The 15,339-nt window shown below is 38.7% G+C and overlaps 1 protein-coding gene across 1 annotated transcript; it reads left to right on the top strand.

Moving 5' to 3' along the window:
* Window positions 1-8,203: 8,203 nt before the first annotated feature.
* On the top strand, window positions 8,204-10,944 carry fabp2 (fatty acid binding protein 2, intestinal). The gene is made up of 4 exons (XM_020528100.2): window positions 8,204-8,337; window positions 9,074-9,246; window positions 9,471-9,578; window positions 10,599-10,944. The coding sequence occupies exons 1-4, from the start codon at window positions 8,271-8,273 to the stop codon at window positions 10,647-10,649; spliced, it is 399 nt and encodes a 132-aa protein (XP_020383689.1). The 5' UTR covers window positions 8,204-8,270; the 3' UTR covers window positions 10,650-10,944.
* The last annotated feature ends 4,395 nt before the right edge of the window (window positions 10,945-15,339 follow it).

Here is a 15,339-nt window from a genome sequence, read left to right on the forward strand (position 1 = left end):
AATATTCCCTTGCATCTACAATTCAATTGCATCTACTTCTACAATTTTCCCAACATACACCAGTACAACAGCATTGTATGAATAATCAATGGAATTTCTTGATCACTGGCCTTGCTCTTGAATAATTTGGGTTTTGGAGCAAGCTAACTTGCTGAGTCTATTTCAGGCTTTGCACTAATTAAGCACCAATTCAACAAGCAAGCAAGGCTGGCCCTCTTGTGATGCAGTGATAGGGTCCATGCCCTGGACCAGGGAGGCCTGGGTTCCAGTCCCATCTGTGCTAGAGGTGTGTAATAACATCTCTGAACAGGTTGATTGGACAATATTTCGATAAGCAAGTGTTTATAAGATTTACTCCCACATTAAGATTAGCATTCTGTAAAATTATTCTAAATGCAAAAGGGCAAGACACTTTGAAGTGTGCTAATGTGTTTTGTGTTATTTATAGTCACGAACATGCCGTACATAGTTTATCAGCTGCAGCAGAATCCTACTCCAAAACAATCTGCAACTTTATTGCCTGGTAATATCTCTGCCTCTACCATTACCGTCAAGCCAGGGGTTCATTCCTGATTCAATGAAGAGTGCAGGAGAGTATGCCAGGAGCAGCACCAGGCATACCTAAAAATGAGATGTCAACTTGGTAAAGCTGTAAACCAGAACTCCTTGCATGCCAACCAGCATGAACAGAAAGTGATAAACGCAGTTAAATGATTCCACAAAAAATTGATCAGATCTAAGCTCTGTAGTCTTGCCACATCCAGTCAAGAATGGTGGTGGATGATTAAACAACTCACTAGAGTCAGTGGCTCCACAAGTATCCCCATACTTAATGACGGAAGAGCCCAGTACATCAGTGCAAAAGATAAGGCTGAAGCAGTTGCAGCAATCTTCAGCCAGAAGTGTTGACTGCATGATCCATCTCAGCCTGTTTCAGTGGTATTCAGCATCACAGATACCAGTCTTCAGCCAAATCAATTCACTCCATGTGACACTAAGAAATGATTGGAAACACTGAATACTGCAAAGGCTATGGGCCTTGATAACACTCCAGCAATAGTATTGAAGGTGTGTGCTCCAGAACTTTCCGTTCCCCTAGCCAAGCTGTTGATATACAGTTACAATGCTCGCATCTACCCAACCATGTAGAACATCGCCCAAGTATGTCCTGTACACAAAAAAGCAGGACAAATCCAACCCGGCCAACTGCTGCTCCATCCGTCTACTCTCGATCATCAGTAAAGTGATGGAAGGTGTCATCAACAGTGCTATCAAGCAGCACCAGCTCAGCAATAACCTGCTCAGTGACGCCCAGCTTGGGTTCTGCCAGGACCACTCAGCTCCTGACCTCATTACAGCCTTGGTTCAAACATGGACAAAAGAGCTGAATTCCAGAGGTGAGGTGAGAGTGACAGCTTTTGACATCAAGGCTGCATTTGATGGACTGTGGCATCAAGGAGCATGAGCCAAACTGGATTCAATAGGAACTTGGGGAAAACTCTCTGCTGGCTTGAGTTATACTTGGCACAAAGCAAGATGGTTATGATTGTTGGACATCAGTCATCTCAGCTCCACAACATTTCAACAGTTACTCAGGATAGTACTCTCAGCCCAACCATCTTCAGCTGCTCCATCAATGACCTTCCTTCCATTGCAAGGTCACATGTGGGGATATTCATCGATGTTTGTCCAATGTTCAGCACCATTTTTAACTCTTCAGATATTGAAACAATGTCCAAATGCAGCAAGACCTGGTCAATATCCAGGTTTAGGATGAAGGGATATTTTTCAGGATGGCAACTGATGGAGTTCCACAGGGATCAGTTTTGGGACCACAACTATTCACCTTATACATTAACAATCTGGACAAAAGGAATTGAGGGCATTGTTGCTAAGTTTGCAGTTGACACAAAGATAGGTGGAGTGGTGGGCAGTGTTGAGGAAGCAGGGAGGATGCAGAAGGACTTGGACAAGCTAGGAGAGTGGACAAAGAAGTGGCAGATGGAATATAATGTGAGAAAGTGTGGGGTTATGCACTTTTGAAGGAAGAATAGAGGCATAGACTATTTTCTAAATGGGGAAACGTTTTGGAAATCTGAACCATAAAGGGACATAGGAGTCCTAATTTAGGATTCTCTTAATGTTAATATGCAGGTTAAATTCGCAGTTACAAGGCAATGCAATGTTAGTAATTCATTTCAAGAGAGCTAGAATACAAGAGCAGAGATGTACTGCTAAGGTTGTATAAGGATCTGGTCAAACTTCATTTGGAATATTGCAAGTGGTTTTCGACCCCATAAGCTAAGGACGGATGTGTTGGCTTTAAAGGGGGTCCAGAGGAGGTTTACAAGAATGAACCTGAAGATGAAGGGTTTGTCATATGATGAGCAGTTGAGGACTGTGGGTCTGTACTCAATGGAGTTTAGAAGGATGAGGGGGGATCTCATTGAAACTTACAGAATACTGAGAGGTCTGGATTAAGTAGGCATGGAGAAGACGTTTCAACTAGGAGAGACTTGTATTCAAGGGTACAGCCTCAGAGTGAAGGGACAACCCTTTAGAACTGAAATGAGGAGGAATTTCTTCAGCCAGAGCATGGTTAATCTGTGGGACTCATTGCCACAGGGGGCTGTGGAGGCCAAGTCGTTGAGTGTATTTAAGATGGAGAAAGATAGGTTCTTGTTCAGTAAGGGGATCAATGGTTATAGGGAGAAGGCCGGAGAATGGGGTTGAGAAACATATTAACCATAATCAAATGTGGAGCAGACTCAATCGGCCAAATGGTCTAATTCTGCTCCTATATTTTATGGTTTTATGAAAAGTGGCAAGTAACATTTTTGGCACACAAATGCCAGGTAATGATCAACTGCAATGAAAAAAAGCATCCAACAATTGCCCTTTGACATTCGACCGCATCACCATTAATGAATCTATATCTATCAACATCCTGGAGTTACCAGTGACCAGAAACTCAACTGGACTTGCCATATAAATATTGTAGCTGCAAGAGCAGGTCAAAGGCTGAGAATCCTGCAGTGAGTAACTCACCTCCTAACTTCCCAAAGCCTGTCCACCATCTTCAAGTCAGGAGAACAATAGTATATTGCTGGATGGGTGCAGTTCCAACAAGCTTGACACCATCCACGACAAAGCAGCCCACTTAACTGGCACTACATCCACAAACATCCACTCCCTCCACCACCAATACTCACTAGAAGCAGTGTGTAATATTGACAAGATGCACAAATTCACCTGGATTCCTTAGTCACCACTTTCCAAACACATGATCACTTCCATCTAGAAGGACAAGGGCAGCATGTACATGGGAACACCACCACCTGCAAGTTTCCCTTTAGGCCACTTACCATCTTGACCTGGAAATATATTATCATTGTTTCACTGTTGCTGGGTCAAAATTATGGAACTCCCTCCCTGATGGCATTGTGGATCTACTTACAAAAAAATGGACGGCAGTGGTTCAAGAAGGCAGCTCACCACCACCTTCTGAAAAGCAAATAGAGATGGACAATAAATGCTGACCCAGCTGTCGTTACCTACATTCCATAAGTAAATATTAATAAGAAGTGTTAAGAATTTGAGGGGCTTCCGTATAAATTATGATCTCTGAGGAAAACTGAACATTGCTATTTAACACCAGCTTGAGAAGGAAGGTTGTTGTGGTTTTCCCACTAAGTAAAATCTAGTGAGAAGATGATCCAGGCCCAGTTTTCAGCAAATCCAGCAACATGTTAATGAGACCATGAGGTTAATATAGCCAAGGCCTCTCTTAATCAACATCATGTGGGCTTCTGAGATATGTCATCAGCCATATGCCCTTCTGTTTCTTTTTCTCTGTTTACTCCAGTCTCTCTTCTTTTGATTGTATTAAGATTCTGGTTCATCCTTCAGATGTCAGCTCTGAACAGAAGTGTTTCTTCCAGTTACATTCAGGTAAGCTAACAAGTTAGTGATGACACTGGTTACCTCAGTCCAAATCAATAGTGGAGCTGAAGCCATTTGTTAGGCTGGTTCACATGTATGCAATGGTCTACTACCTGATTCTAGCATTGATAAAGGTTGCCTCTTTCCTTTGGCCTTCACCAATATTGTAGGCTGTGCACTTAACAGTACAAAGTCACAACCTGATTGATATTGAATGTAAACCACTGGGTGAGATCATAAATAGGGCACTTTCAAAGCCAAAGAACTGTGCATTCAACCTTTGGTACATCTGGATTATCTGGATTATCCTACATTTTTGCTTCTTTCATTCTTCACCTGCCCTCTACTAATTTGCTCTCTCCCTGCCAGTAGTCTAATGAAAATTTTTATATTCTATGTTAGGATTACAAAGAATTACACAGAACCTACAAACCAGAATAAGTCTATCCATTCCAACTAGTCTGTGCTAGTGCTTATAATAAATGAGTGTCCTTACACTCCACCTACCTCAGCCCAGCCTTTCATTAGATCTTTCTATTCCCTTTACTCTCAATAAATTCATCCGTTTCCCTTTTGTAAATATCTAAGCTAATTGCCCCATGTATCTTGTACAGTGATAGCTAGGCTTACAAGTTTGAAAAGTGTGTAATATTCTCACATGTATAAACCTGCATAATCGACTTTATTTGCGTAATTCTAAATATACACACTATTTAAGCAATTTTTGGTGCCTGATTAAACGTTAATGCAGTAACGTGGTCACAGAACGCTAACATTTAACCAAAGTAAACCAACAAGCAAGAATCGGAAGATGAACAGTAAGTTAATTATCTGGGCCTTGTGTACTAAATTATAATAATTTAGTTAGTGTCTTTTAACAAAAATCTATATGATGTATTTAATACACTGAAAATTAGGGTGTTTATGGTTAGATGGAGGGGAAATGAAAGAAGGAAACAGATGCCAATGAAGAAGTGTCAAGGTAGCGATGGAAGGCATGACCAAACTGGTTAATGTTTCAGGAAATGTTTGGAAGTGTGGCAAAACAGGGTAGGTGTTTAGGAATAGAATATGAAAGTTTGAGGCTTTGATGGCTGATGCTATTATTGTCAATGCTGAAGCAAAAGGAGGAGGAATTATACATAGAAGTCTAAACTTGAAAATAAAATTGTTTCAGAGTTAGGGTAAAGAGAAGCCTAGCAGAGATTTGCAAAATAAATGAGCTTAATGAATTGGAATCAAAACTTGTTGTGGTATAAGATCTGGTTGGCAGGTGTTGGATAAGGCTTCCTTTATAAAGGACAGAATAGAACACCATTGGGAAAGCAGACATTGAAAATAACATGCCACTATAACAATAAATAATTTCCAAGTTTCAACTCAGCTTCTAAGGCATGGCCGTACTTATAGATAAATGACTTGCTGGTGTAAGAACAGATCCAGAAAATGGAAGATTTCTGAATTATCCAATTAAAATATTCCACCTTGTGCACAAATTATCTTTCATTATTAATTAACAATGTCTTAGATAAAACACCTAATAACCGATAAGTTGGATTTTGCACTCATGACATAAAGTACAACTAAAGCAAGTACATGCACTGGGATAGATAAATTAATTTCCAGTTGAAAGACTGGTCTCCCATTAATCCCTTTCATGAAAATAATTGGTATTAATTACCGAAATTTAGAAGTTTATTCATTTCCACTAATGTTACCTTAGTGTGAAAGCTTTGCAATTATATCTACTTCGACAGTATGTCTACAATAATTTACTGTATATTTTCAGTTCCCTTCTTTCAGCAATTAGCTCCATAATGCAGTGGGGAAGAAAAACTCCAAAGCACAGAAGAATTATGACCATCCAATTCTAAGTTAAAGGGCTCTGAATGAAAACTGTTAAAAATTCTAAAATATATTTCTATTTTAGTCTTAAGGAGCAGTTTAAGAATCGGTGAAGGCTGATTTTGCAAGCTTCTCCATTTCTAGCAAAATATTTAAAATCTAAATATTTAAATTAGATGAAAATGAAGTGCATATCTGGGTGGGATCAGTAGGTTTAAACACCAAAAACACCATTTCCAGCAGACTACAGCAAAATGTTAACATATCCTTTAAATGTGTTGCAGATGCCACTAAATTGCATATTCCATTCATACAAACAACTATGAACAGCAAAATATCCATTTCTAGCAATATGCCTAAAATCTCTTCTGGATGCAACCAAGTCTCTTAATGTTGGTCACCACATGCATTTTTCCTCAAACAAAAGCAAACTACTGCAGACGCTGGAAATCTGAAATAAAAACAGAATGTGCTGGAGAAATTTAGGAGATATGATATTCTCCACAATGTATTGTTATTATTACATACTTTTTTTTCAACATGTAGCTCAAGAAGTGGTAATTTATTAATTTGTTCATCATACTAATCCATCCACTCTATTCATACGAGACACAAGTTTCAACTCAGCTTCTAAGGCATGGCCGTACTTATAGATAAATGACTTGCTGGTGTAAGAACAGATCCAGAAAATGGAAGATTTCTGAATTATTCAATTAAAATATTCCACCTTATGCACAAATTATCTTTCATTATTAATTAACAATGTCTTAGATAAAACACCTAATAACCGATAAGTTGGATTTTGCACTCATGACATAAAGTACAACTAAAGCAAATACATGCACTGGGATAGATAAATAACATGGTATTTGTGTTGTGAACTTTTCAGATGTATTGGTGACAATGTAGATTTAACCTGACAGCACACCACATTTCTGCATTATAGTCAAAAGGGTATTATTTACATTGAATATTTTAAAATGTCAAAAATATTTAAAGCTTGAAATTATACTTTGTGATAACAGCAGGGTAATGTAGGAAATGTCTTCATCAGTTATTTTAATAGAAGTATTGAGATATTTATTAGTCATAACAGCATCTGTTGAGATAGTGAAAAGAACAGTGTAATTTGGAAAACTGTGAATGACAGAATCAAAATGTTAGAAAATGTGCTAACAATAAAACCTGATTAAGCCACACAATTGCTCAACATTTTGCCAATATATAGAATGATCCAGTTTAACTATTATATCTATATGTCAGTTCACTTTCACGATAGTTATGCATTTGTTGCTATGAATTTAAATTACAAAACACAGTAATAAGACAACGATCTTTGTATCTCACATTGATAGTAGGTAGAGATAAGCAGTTGATAACATCTGATTTTAAAAAAAAGTGCAGTTGCGTAATCTACTCCAGCTATTCCTCCACTGATTGCAATATGGTCACTGCACATATACAGTTGTGGCCTGTGATGTTACTTGGCCGCAAAAAGACAGGCTGCAGGAAGCATATTCAGTGTGTTCTATGTGCAGGAACATCACTATCAGCACAGGGATAGTAGGAACTGCAGATGCTGGAGAATCTGAGATAACAAGGTGTAGAGCTGGATGAACACAGCAGGCCAAGCAGCATCAGAGGAGCAGGAAGGCTGACGTTTCGGAGAAGGGTCTAGGCCCGAAACGTCAGCCTTCCTGCTCCTCTGATGCTGCTTGGCCTGCTGTGTTCATCCAGCTCTACACCTTGTTATCTCTTACTATCAGAACAGGGGCTGCCTCAAGGATCCAGGAAGGTGAGGTGGAGACTGGAGCTCTGGCAAGAAGAGGAGAGAGGCCAGGAATAAAAATGGGGACAGAGAAAGGCCTGCACCAGAAGAAGGAGTGAAGGTGGTTTCGGGTTGTGTGGTGGCCTGTACTGGGAATGGATATGAGTAGGGTGGGAATCCCTGTAATGGGAGCGTGCTGTGTGGTGGCCTACATTGGAAGCCAGCCTCCATTTTTTTCTGGGAGTGAGGGAGGCCAAAGGAGGAGTGGGAGAGTGAATGAGGCCACCAGGAGAAAACTAAATAAACAATTTTTTTTTTAAATTTTGCAGTACAGGTTATTGTACATCCTGGCAACACACCAGTTGAGAATGATATCAGATTTCTTTCAGTTCTTTAAGTTGCTTAATTCATAAGATATTCTGCCTTTACTTTACAAAGAAATATGCTAATATTTCTGAAGATTGGCATACTAGAATATCATGCCTTTTTTTGTTTAGAATGATCAGCTAATCTTATCAAGTCCTACCCCTTAAACTTTTAACACACTTACATAATATTCAATTATAATGTCCTTGTGAGGTAACTGAACTTTACCCAGCCACATCACGATCTTACTGATAAAACCCTCACTGTGATTAACCTGTAAGCTTTAAAAGCTGAGTTGGGAGAAGAGATTCCACACTGACTGGCTGGAGGAGCTCACTCTCATTAAAATATGGCATTCAACGGTACCTGGAAGGCTGAAAGAAATGACAACTATGATAAGTTTATGGAACAGATGGGTGAGTATGACATTAAAAATTCAAATAATACGTAATTTGTAAATTTATTCAAGCAAAAGAAATTAATGCAAGCAATTTTCAAAATTGTTTTCATTGCAGAAAATGTCACTAAGATAGAAAATAATCTGTTTTGCCAGTAAAAGTGTCAACGGAATTTAGTCAGTAAGAGGTTACTGTATCTTATTCTGCCATTAGAAATTATGCACTATTAAATGAATAATAAAATCATAAATTAACTATTTTTCTCCTGCCATTAAAATACTTTTGCAAAAGGAGGGAAAAGCCAGGTTAGCCATTACAAGTACAAAACAATCCTAAATTTTAAAGGATCTTATTAGTGACAAACATAAATTATTGGCAATTTAGCTTCTTCATTAGTAACACATAAAGCAAATTTGTGAGAAACCAATTTACACCTGAATTGATTACAAATCTTCAACTGTAATTGAATAAACTTGAATATGAACATTGAATGCATGATGTAACATTTTAAAACAATTACTGTAAAACAATTACTGTTGCAAGTTGGCAACAAAAGTTATTGTTTTTAATTCCAGTTCAATTTGGTTTTCGTCATGATTCGCAAAATATACTATAACCGTCTGCCTAATTTGAATTATTTGCAATGTACATATTCATGATTACAAAGGAGAAAGAAAATGCTACAACCTGTATTTAAAAATAGCCTGATTCTATTTCAATTTAATAACAACACAATCCTCCTTTTAATCCCCAGGAATAAATGTGGTGAAAAGAAAGCTTGCCAGCCATGATAACCTGAAGCTTACAATTCACCAGGATGGGAATAAGTTTACTATCAAAGAGTCCAGTACCTTCCGAACAACAGAAATCGAGTTCACTTTGGGAGTAGCATTTGACTACTCACTGGCAGATGGAACAGAAGTGAATGTAAGAATCAGAAGAGCGTTTATTGCTATTGAGCAGATTAATTAATCTGTGCAATTAATATGATTTTCTTGGGAAGAGTTGAGAAAAACTGAAGTTAATTTGTGCCTGTTCCTTGTTTAACTGCATTGTTTCTGTTCTGTCCATCCCAATATGAATTTAATTAGCTTTATCATATCAAAATTGTGTTCATTTTGGGACTAAGAGGAAGTAATTCTTTGTTCCAGGGTTCATGGACTTGTGAGGGAAACAAGCTTGTTGGAAAGTTCACCAGAAAGGACAATAACAAGGAGCTCCTGACAACAAGGGAAATTGTTGGTGATGAACTTGTACAGGTAAATTCATTGCTGGTTGGCAGTTAGATATTTACTCATAAATAATATCATGAAGCACAGTTTGTATTCAAATTCTAGTAAAAAGAATTGCAATTAACTTTAGCAGTTTTTTTAGTATTCCCTTATTTCTGTGAATTTTTATAAATATCTTTTTAAGGTCTTCATGAAGAACTTGTATTTGCAGAGTGCATCTTCAGAACACCCCAAAGCACTTCACTATAATTCAACTAACTTTGAAGCGTAGTAACTGTTGCATTCATAACAAATGCAAGAGGCAATATCAGACAAAGATATTACAAACAGCAACTAAATATGGGGCATATTATTATCATTTTTAGTGATTTGGTTGAGGGCATTTCTTAGGCAGCAATTCTACCTGGGATCTGCCATCTCCAGTTTATATGATAGATCTCCAACTGTACAACCCCCACCTCATTACCACATTAAAGTGCCACCTAGATTATGAGCCCAAGGCCAGAGAGCCAATTGAACATACAGCCTTTCAATTCTGAAAGAATCGTACCATTATGCCAAGCCACACCTTTAACTCCAGTCCTAATCAGAAAACTGGCTTGGAAGATTTATGAAATCTACCAACTTAAGGTGAAGCTCAAGAAATAATGTCACAATACTGTCGTAACCTGGGGATAGAGAAGGTGGACTGAGAATTTTACCTGTTAAGTTTCTCTGCGCTTGCCTCAAATGATTTTCCTGCTCAGTACCATTTGAATATTTTGTTGATGGAATGTGATTCTCACCCACATAAGGTGTAGTTTAGGGCTAATGGAGATATTGCTGAGGCAGCATGATCAATTCCATTTCCTCAGGGCCTTTCAAATGTGAATACTGAAGCATATTTTTAAAAATCCCTTTAACTTGAAATACAATATTTTTTAACAAAAACATCTTGTCCCAGTATTAACGTCAGCATAGAACAGTTCAACACACTTATCTTTACTGTGGTGAAATGTTACCTTAGATTTAAAACCAGAGTAATGACATTTATAAAATCTCTTACAGGCTTATTCATATGAAGGAGTTGATGCCAAAAGATTTTTCAAAAAGGAATAGATACCTGTTATTGTGACAACACCATTGCAATGTATTGCTAAACGTGCTCGTGTCACAAACCTGCACTGATGGATATCTAACTCAAGTAATTTCATTAACTGTCCGGCCCATAATAATAACTGTGACAAAACAAAAACAGAAGCCGACATCTCACATCTCCCTGAAGTTTGGCAAATGCCAGTGAATATGCCCTCATTAATTCAGCGAATGAGGAGGTGCAAGGATTAAATTGTATGGGTTGAAGTGAAATTTGATGTTTTTCAACAAGAAATAAAAGTTTTCTATATTGCTAAAATGTTGTGATTGTTTATTAGCATAGTAAGAAGTACTCAATGTAGTACAATTGCAAATGCTTCCCACAGTATACATATAAAGTCTGTGGGAAAACATTTCCCCTATTCTGCTCACAATGATTACTTAAATAGTTTCTTTCATTTCATACAATCATAGAACCCCTACAGTGTGGAAGCAGGCCATTCGGCTCATGATCCCTCCGAAGAGCATCCCACCCAGACCCACCCCCGACCCTAGCCCTGTAACCCTGCATTTCCCATGGCTAATCTACCTAGCCTGCACATCCCTGGACATTATGGGCAATTTAGCATGGCCAATTCACCATGTCTTTGGGCTGTGCAAGGAAACCAGAGCACCCGGAGGAAACGCATGCAGACATGGGGAGAATGTGCAAACTCCACACAGACAATCGGCCAAGGGTGAAATCAAATTTATTTTGCTTTTTCTGCTGATATTAATTCATGTGCTGAATATGGTTACTTTTGACCTTCATTTCATGACTAAGAAAGTTGCTTTTCATTTTAAATTAACAACTACTGACTGCATTGCATAAGCCAAGAAATTCCAGAAATGTTGGTTTCTGCTGAAACCATCTCTGACATCTTGGTTCACTGCCATCAATCCTCCTTTCTGGTATGAGTCTAGAAAACTAATACCACATGGGAAAGGATGACCATGTGATGTCTCAGAGAGAAGATAAGCTCAATCTTGATAAACAGTAAATAGGTTTGTTTCATAATGCTCAGTAACTAGTTAAATAGATGATTGTCTCTTATACAGCATTAGGCTCAAATTAAGAGCAGTTTCACATTACAGCTACTAAAACATTCTCATTCAACTTTAGTGACCAGCACGGAATTCTAACAACTCTGGTTAGCTCATCTCAAAGAACAGACCTTTATATCCTGACAGACAGAGCCTATTTAATGATGTCAGTTAACCCTTTCAAATCAAACTGCCTTATGCAACAAAAAAAATTGAATCAGTAATACTATTTCTGAATAGTGAGTACAGTGGCCATCACTAAGGAGAAGGTGCTGGGGAGGCTGAAAGATCTGAAAGTGGATAAATCACCCAGATCAGATAGACTACACTCCATGGTTATGAAGGATATAGCTGAGGAGATTGTGGAAACATTGATGGTGATCTTTCAGAAATCACTGGTGTCAGGGCAGATTCCATTGGACTGGAAAGTGGCTAATATAACACCCCTGCTGAAGAAGGGAGAGAAGCAGAAGACAGGAAACTATTGCTCAGTTAGCTTGACCTCAGTTGTTGGTAAGATTTTGGACTCCATTATTAAGAACGAGATTGCAGTGTACGCGAAAGTACATGGTAAAATAGGGCTGAGTCAGCACAACTTTATCAAGGGGAGGTTACGCCCGTTAGAATTCTCTGAGAAGGTAAAAAGCAAATTAGACAAAGGACAGCCAGTAGATGTGATCTATTTGGATTTCCTGATGGCTGTTGACAAGGTGCCACAAAGGAAAACGCTAAATAAGATAGAGTCCATAGTGTTAGGAGCAAGGCACTGGTAAGGATTGAGGAATGGCTAAATGGCAGAAGGCAGACAGTGGGGATAAACAGGTCTTTTTCAGGAAGGAACCTGGTCACTAATGGAGCTTCACAGGGGTCTGTGTTGAGACCCCTCAATAACGCATTCTGTTATACGTTAATGATCTAGATGAAGGAATTGAGGGCATTGTTGCTAGGTCTGCAGATGAAACAAAGATAAGTGGAGGGGACAGGTAATGTTGAGGAAGCAGGGAGGCTGCAGAAGGTCTTGGACAGGCTAGGAGAGAAGTGGCAGGTGGAATATGAAGTGAGAAAGTGTGAGGTTATGCCCTTTGGTAGAAAGAATAGAAGCATAGAATATTTTCTTTACAGGGAAAGGCTTTGGAAATCTGAAGCACAAAGGAACTTAGGAGTCCTAGGTCAGGAATCTCTTTATAGTTAACAGGTAGGCAGTTGGCAGTTAAGAAGGTAAATGTAATGTTAGCATTCATCTCAAGAAGGCTAGAATAGAAGAGCAGAGGTGTACTGCTAGGACTGTATAAGCCTCTGGTCAGACTGCATTTGGAATATTTGTGAGCATGTTTGTGCCCCATATCTAAGGAAGAATGTGCTGCCATTGGAAGTTGTCCAAAGGAGATTTATAAGAATGATCCCTGGGATGAAAGGCTTGTCTTATGAGGAGCAGTTGAGGACTCTGATTCTGTACTTGATGGAGTTTAGAAGAATGAGGAAGTTCTCTTCAAAATTTACAGAATACTGAGAGGCCTGGAAAAGATACACAGAAGATGTTTCCACTAGTAGGAGACACTAGGATGCGGAGGCACAGCCTCAGAATGAAGGACCATTTAGAACTGAGATCAGGAGGAATTCTTCAGGAAGTCAGAAGAACTCATTGGCGCAGCACGGTGTGGAGGCCAAGTCATTGAGCTTACTTAAGACAGAGATAGATTAGTTCTTGATTAGCAAGGAGATCAAGAGTTACAGGGAGAAGGTAGGTGAATGGGGTTGAGAAGCATAACAGCCATGATCGAATGGTGTAGCAGGCTCAATGGGCCAAATGGCCTGCTTCTGCTCCTCTATCTAATGACTGCCTGCATGGTTGGAAGTGACTAAGCACTTGAGCAGCCACAGAATCATGACCCAGTCTTTGATGTGTAGGAAACAATTTAAGAACAATCGGATCTGGAAAAGGGACTTACGATTGCTGATTGACATTCATGTAATGGTTAATTTTCTGAATTCTTTAACTCCAACTTGCCAAACATACTCCATCAAATTCTTGATTGATAGGGAGTCAAAAGGTATAGAGAGTTACCAGAATAGTAAAGCTGAGGCCACAATAACCATGACCTTACCAAATGGAGTTGGCTCAAGGGGTTGAATATCCCACTTCTAATTTGTAAGTTTAAACATTACTTCTCACCCAGTCTTCACTTGCTATGAATCTCATTTATTCATCAACTGCTTCCCCTTATCTCAATACTTATATTATGAGATATGTCTCAAAGTCAGCCTCATTGGATGTCCTGTTGCCATTCATTGGGAGAATACGTGACCTTCAATCACTTACAGCTCTAGTTTTACTCACTGTGGGAACAGGGAGTGTAAATCATAAGTGAGAGCTTTTCAGCAATTTCTGTTTTCGTTAATAATTTAAAGTAGTTGTAATTCATCAAAGTGAAGAACGTCACGTTATTCCATTTATACCTCACCTCCCAGAATTTTGCCCACACAATCAACTTATCTATAACCATTTGCATCCTCCTAATACGCACTTCACAACACACTTTCCTACATATCTTTGTGTTATCTAGAAATTTAGCTACAGAGCCTTTGCTCCCCTTACCTAATTCATTGATACAATTTGTAAAAAGCTCAGACCCTTGCACAGATCTATACAAGACACTACTTGTCAAATACTGACAATCAGAAAATGATTATGTACTTAAAAGGTATGAAAGATTCAGACGCTATAGAGTGGAATACAAAAGATGTGGGGCATTGCTCTATTGTTAAAGGAAATCATTGCTGCAGTAATGAGGGAGGATGTCCCAGAAGAGTTTTCAACCTTGAATGTAGCATAGAAATAAAAAAGGGGCAGTTAGTTTGCTGGGATTATACTATTGGCTTCCCAACAATCAGAAGGAGATAGAGAGGCAGATATGTAGGCAAATCATGGAAAGGTGTGAGAGAAACAGGGTCATAGATGTAGGGGATTTCAAATTTAATAACATTAACTGTGATTGCCTCAGTGTGAAAGGATTAGATTTAGTGGATTTTTTAAAGGAGACCTTTTTGCGTCATAACGTAGATAGTCCGACTAGATTTGGGGCACTGCTCGACATAATCCCAGGGAATAAAATGATTAAAGTTTCAGTGGGTGTGCATTTCAGGGACAGTGACCATAACTCTGTAAGATTCAAAAGTCATTATGGAAAGGTATAAGGACAGCGCAGAAGTTTCTGAATTGCTGAAAGGCCAATTTCACTATCATTGGACAGGATTTGGCAAATATAGACTGAGAGCTGATACTTGCACACAAACCTACATTTGGAAAGTGGAAGTCTTCTAAAAGTACTTTAGTGAGAATTCGGGGCCAGTGTGTTTCTCTCAGAGTGAAGGGCAAGGGCAGCAAGTCTAAGGAACCTTGGATGTCAGGGGATACTGAGAGTTTAAAAGAAAAAGAAGGAAACACATGTCAACTACAGCACTTAAAAACATGGGAGGCTCTTCAAGAGTATAGAAAGAGTGTGGGGAGTTGCTTAAAAATATAAATTAGGAGGACAAAGAGGGACCACAAAATATCTTTGACAGATAGGATCAAGGAAAACAATGTAAGCATTTTATAAGCATATTAAGAATAAAATGATTACCAGGGAAA

The sequence above is a fragment of the Rhincodon typus genome, chromosome 1, assembly GCF_021869965.1.
Source record: "Rhincodon typus isolate 14 chromosome 1, sRhiTyp1.1, whole genome shotgun sequence".
NCBI classification, from domain to species: domain Eukaryota; kingdom Metazoa; phylum Chordata; class Chondrichthyes; order Orectolobiformes; family Rhincodontidae; genus Rhincodon; species Rhincodon typus.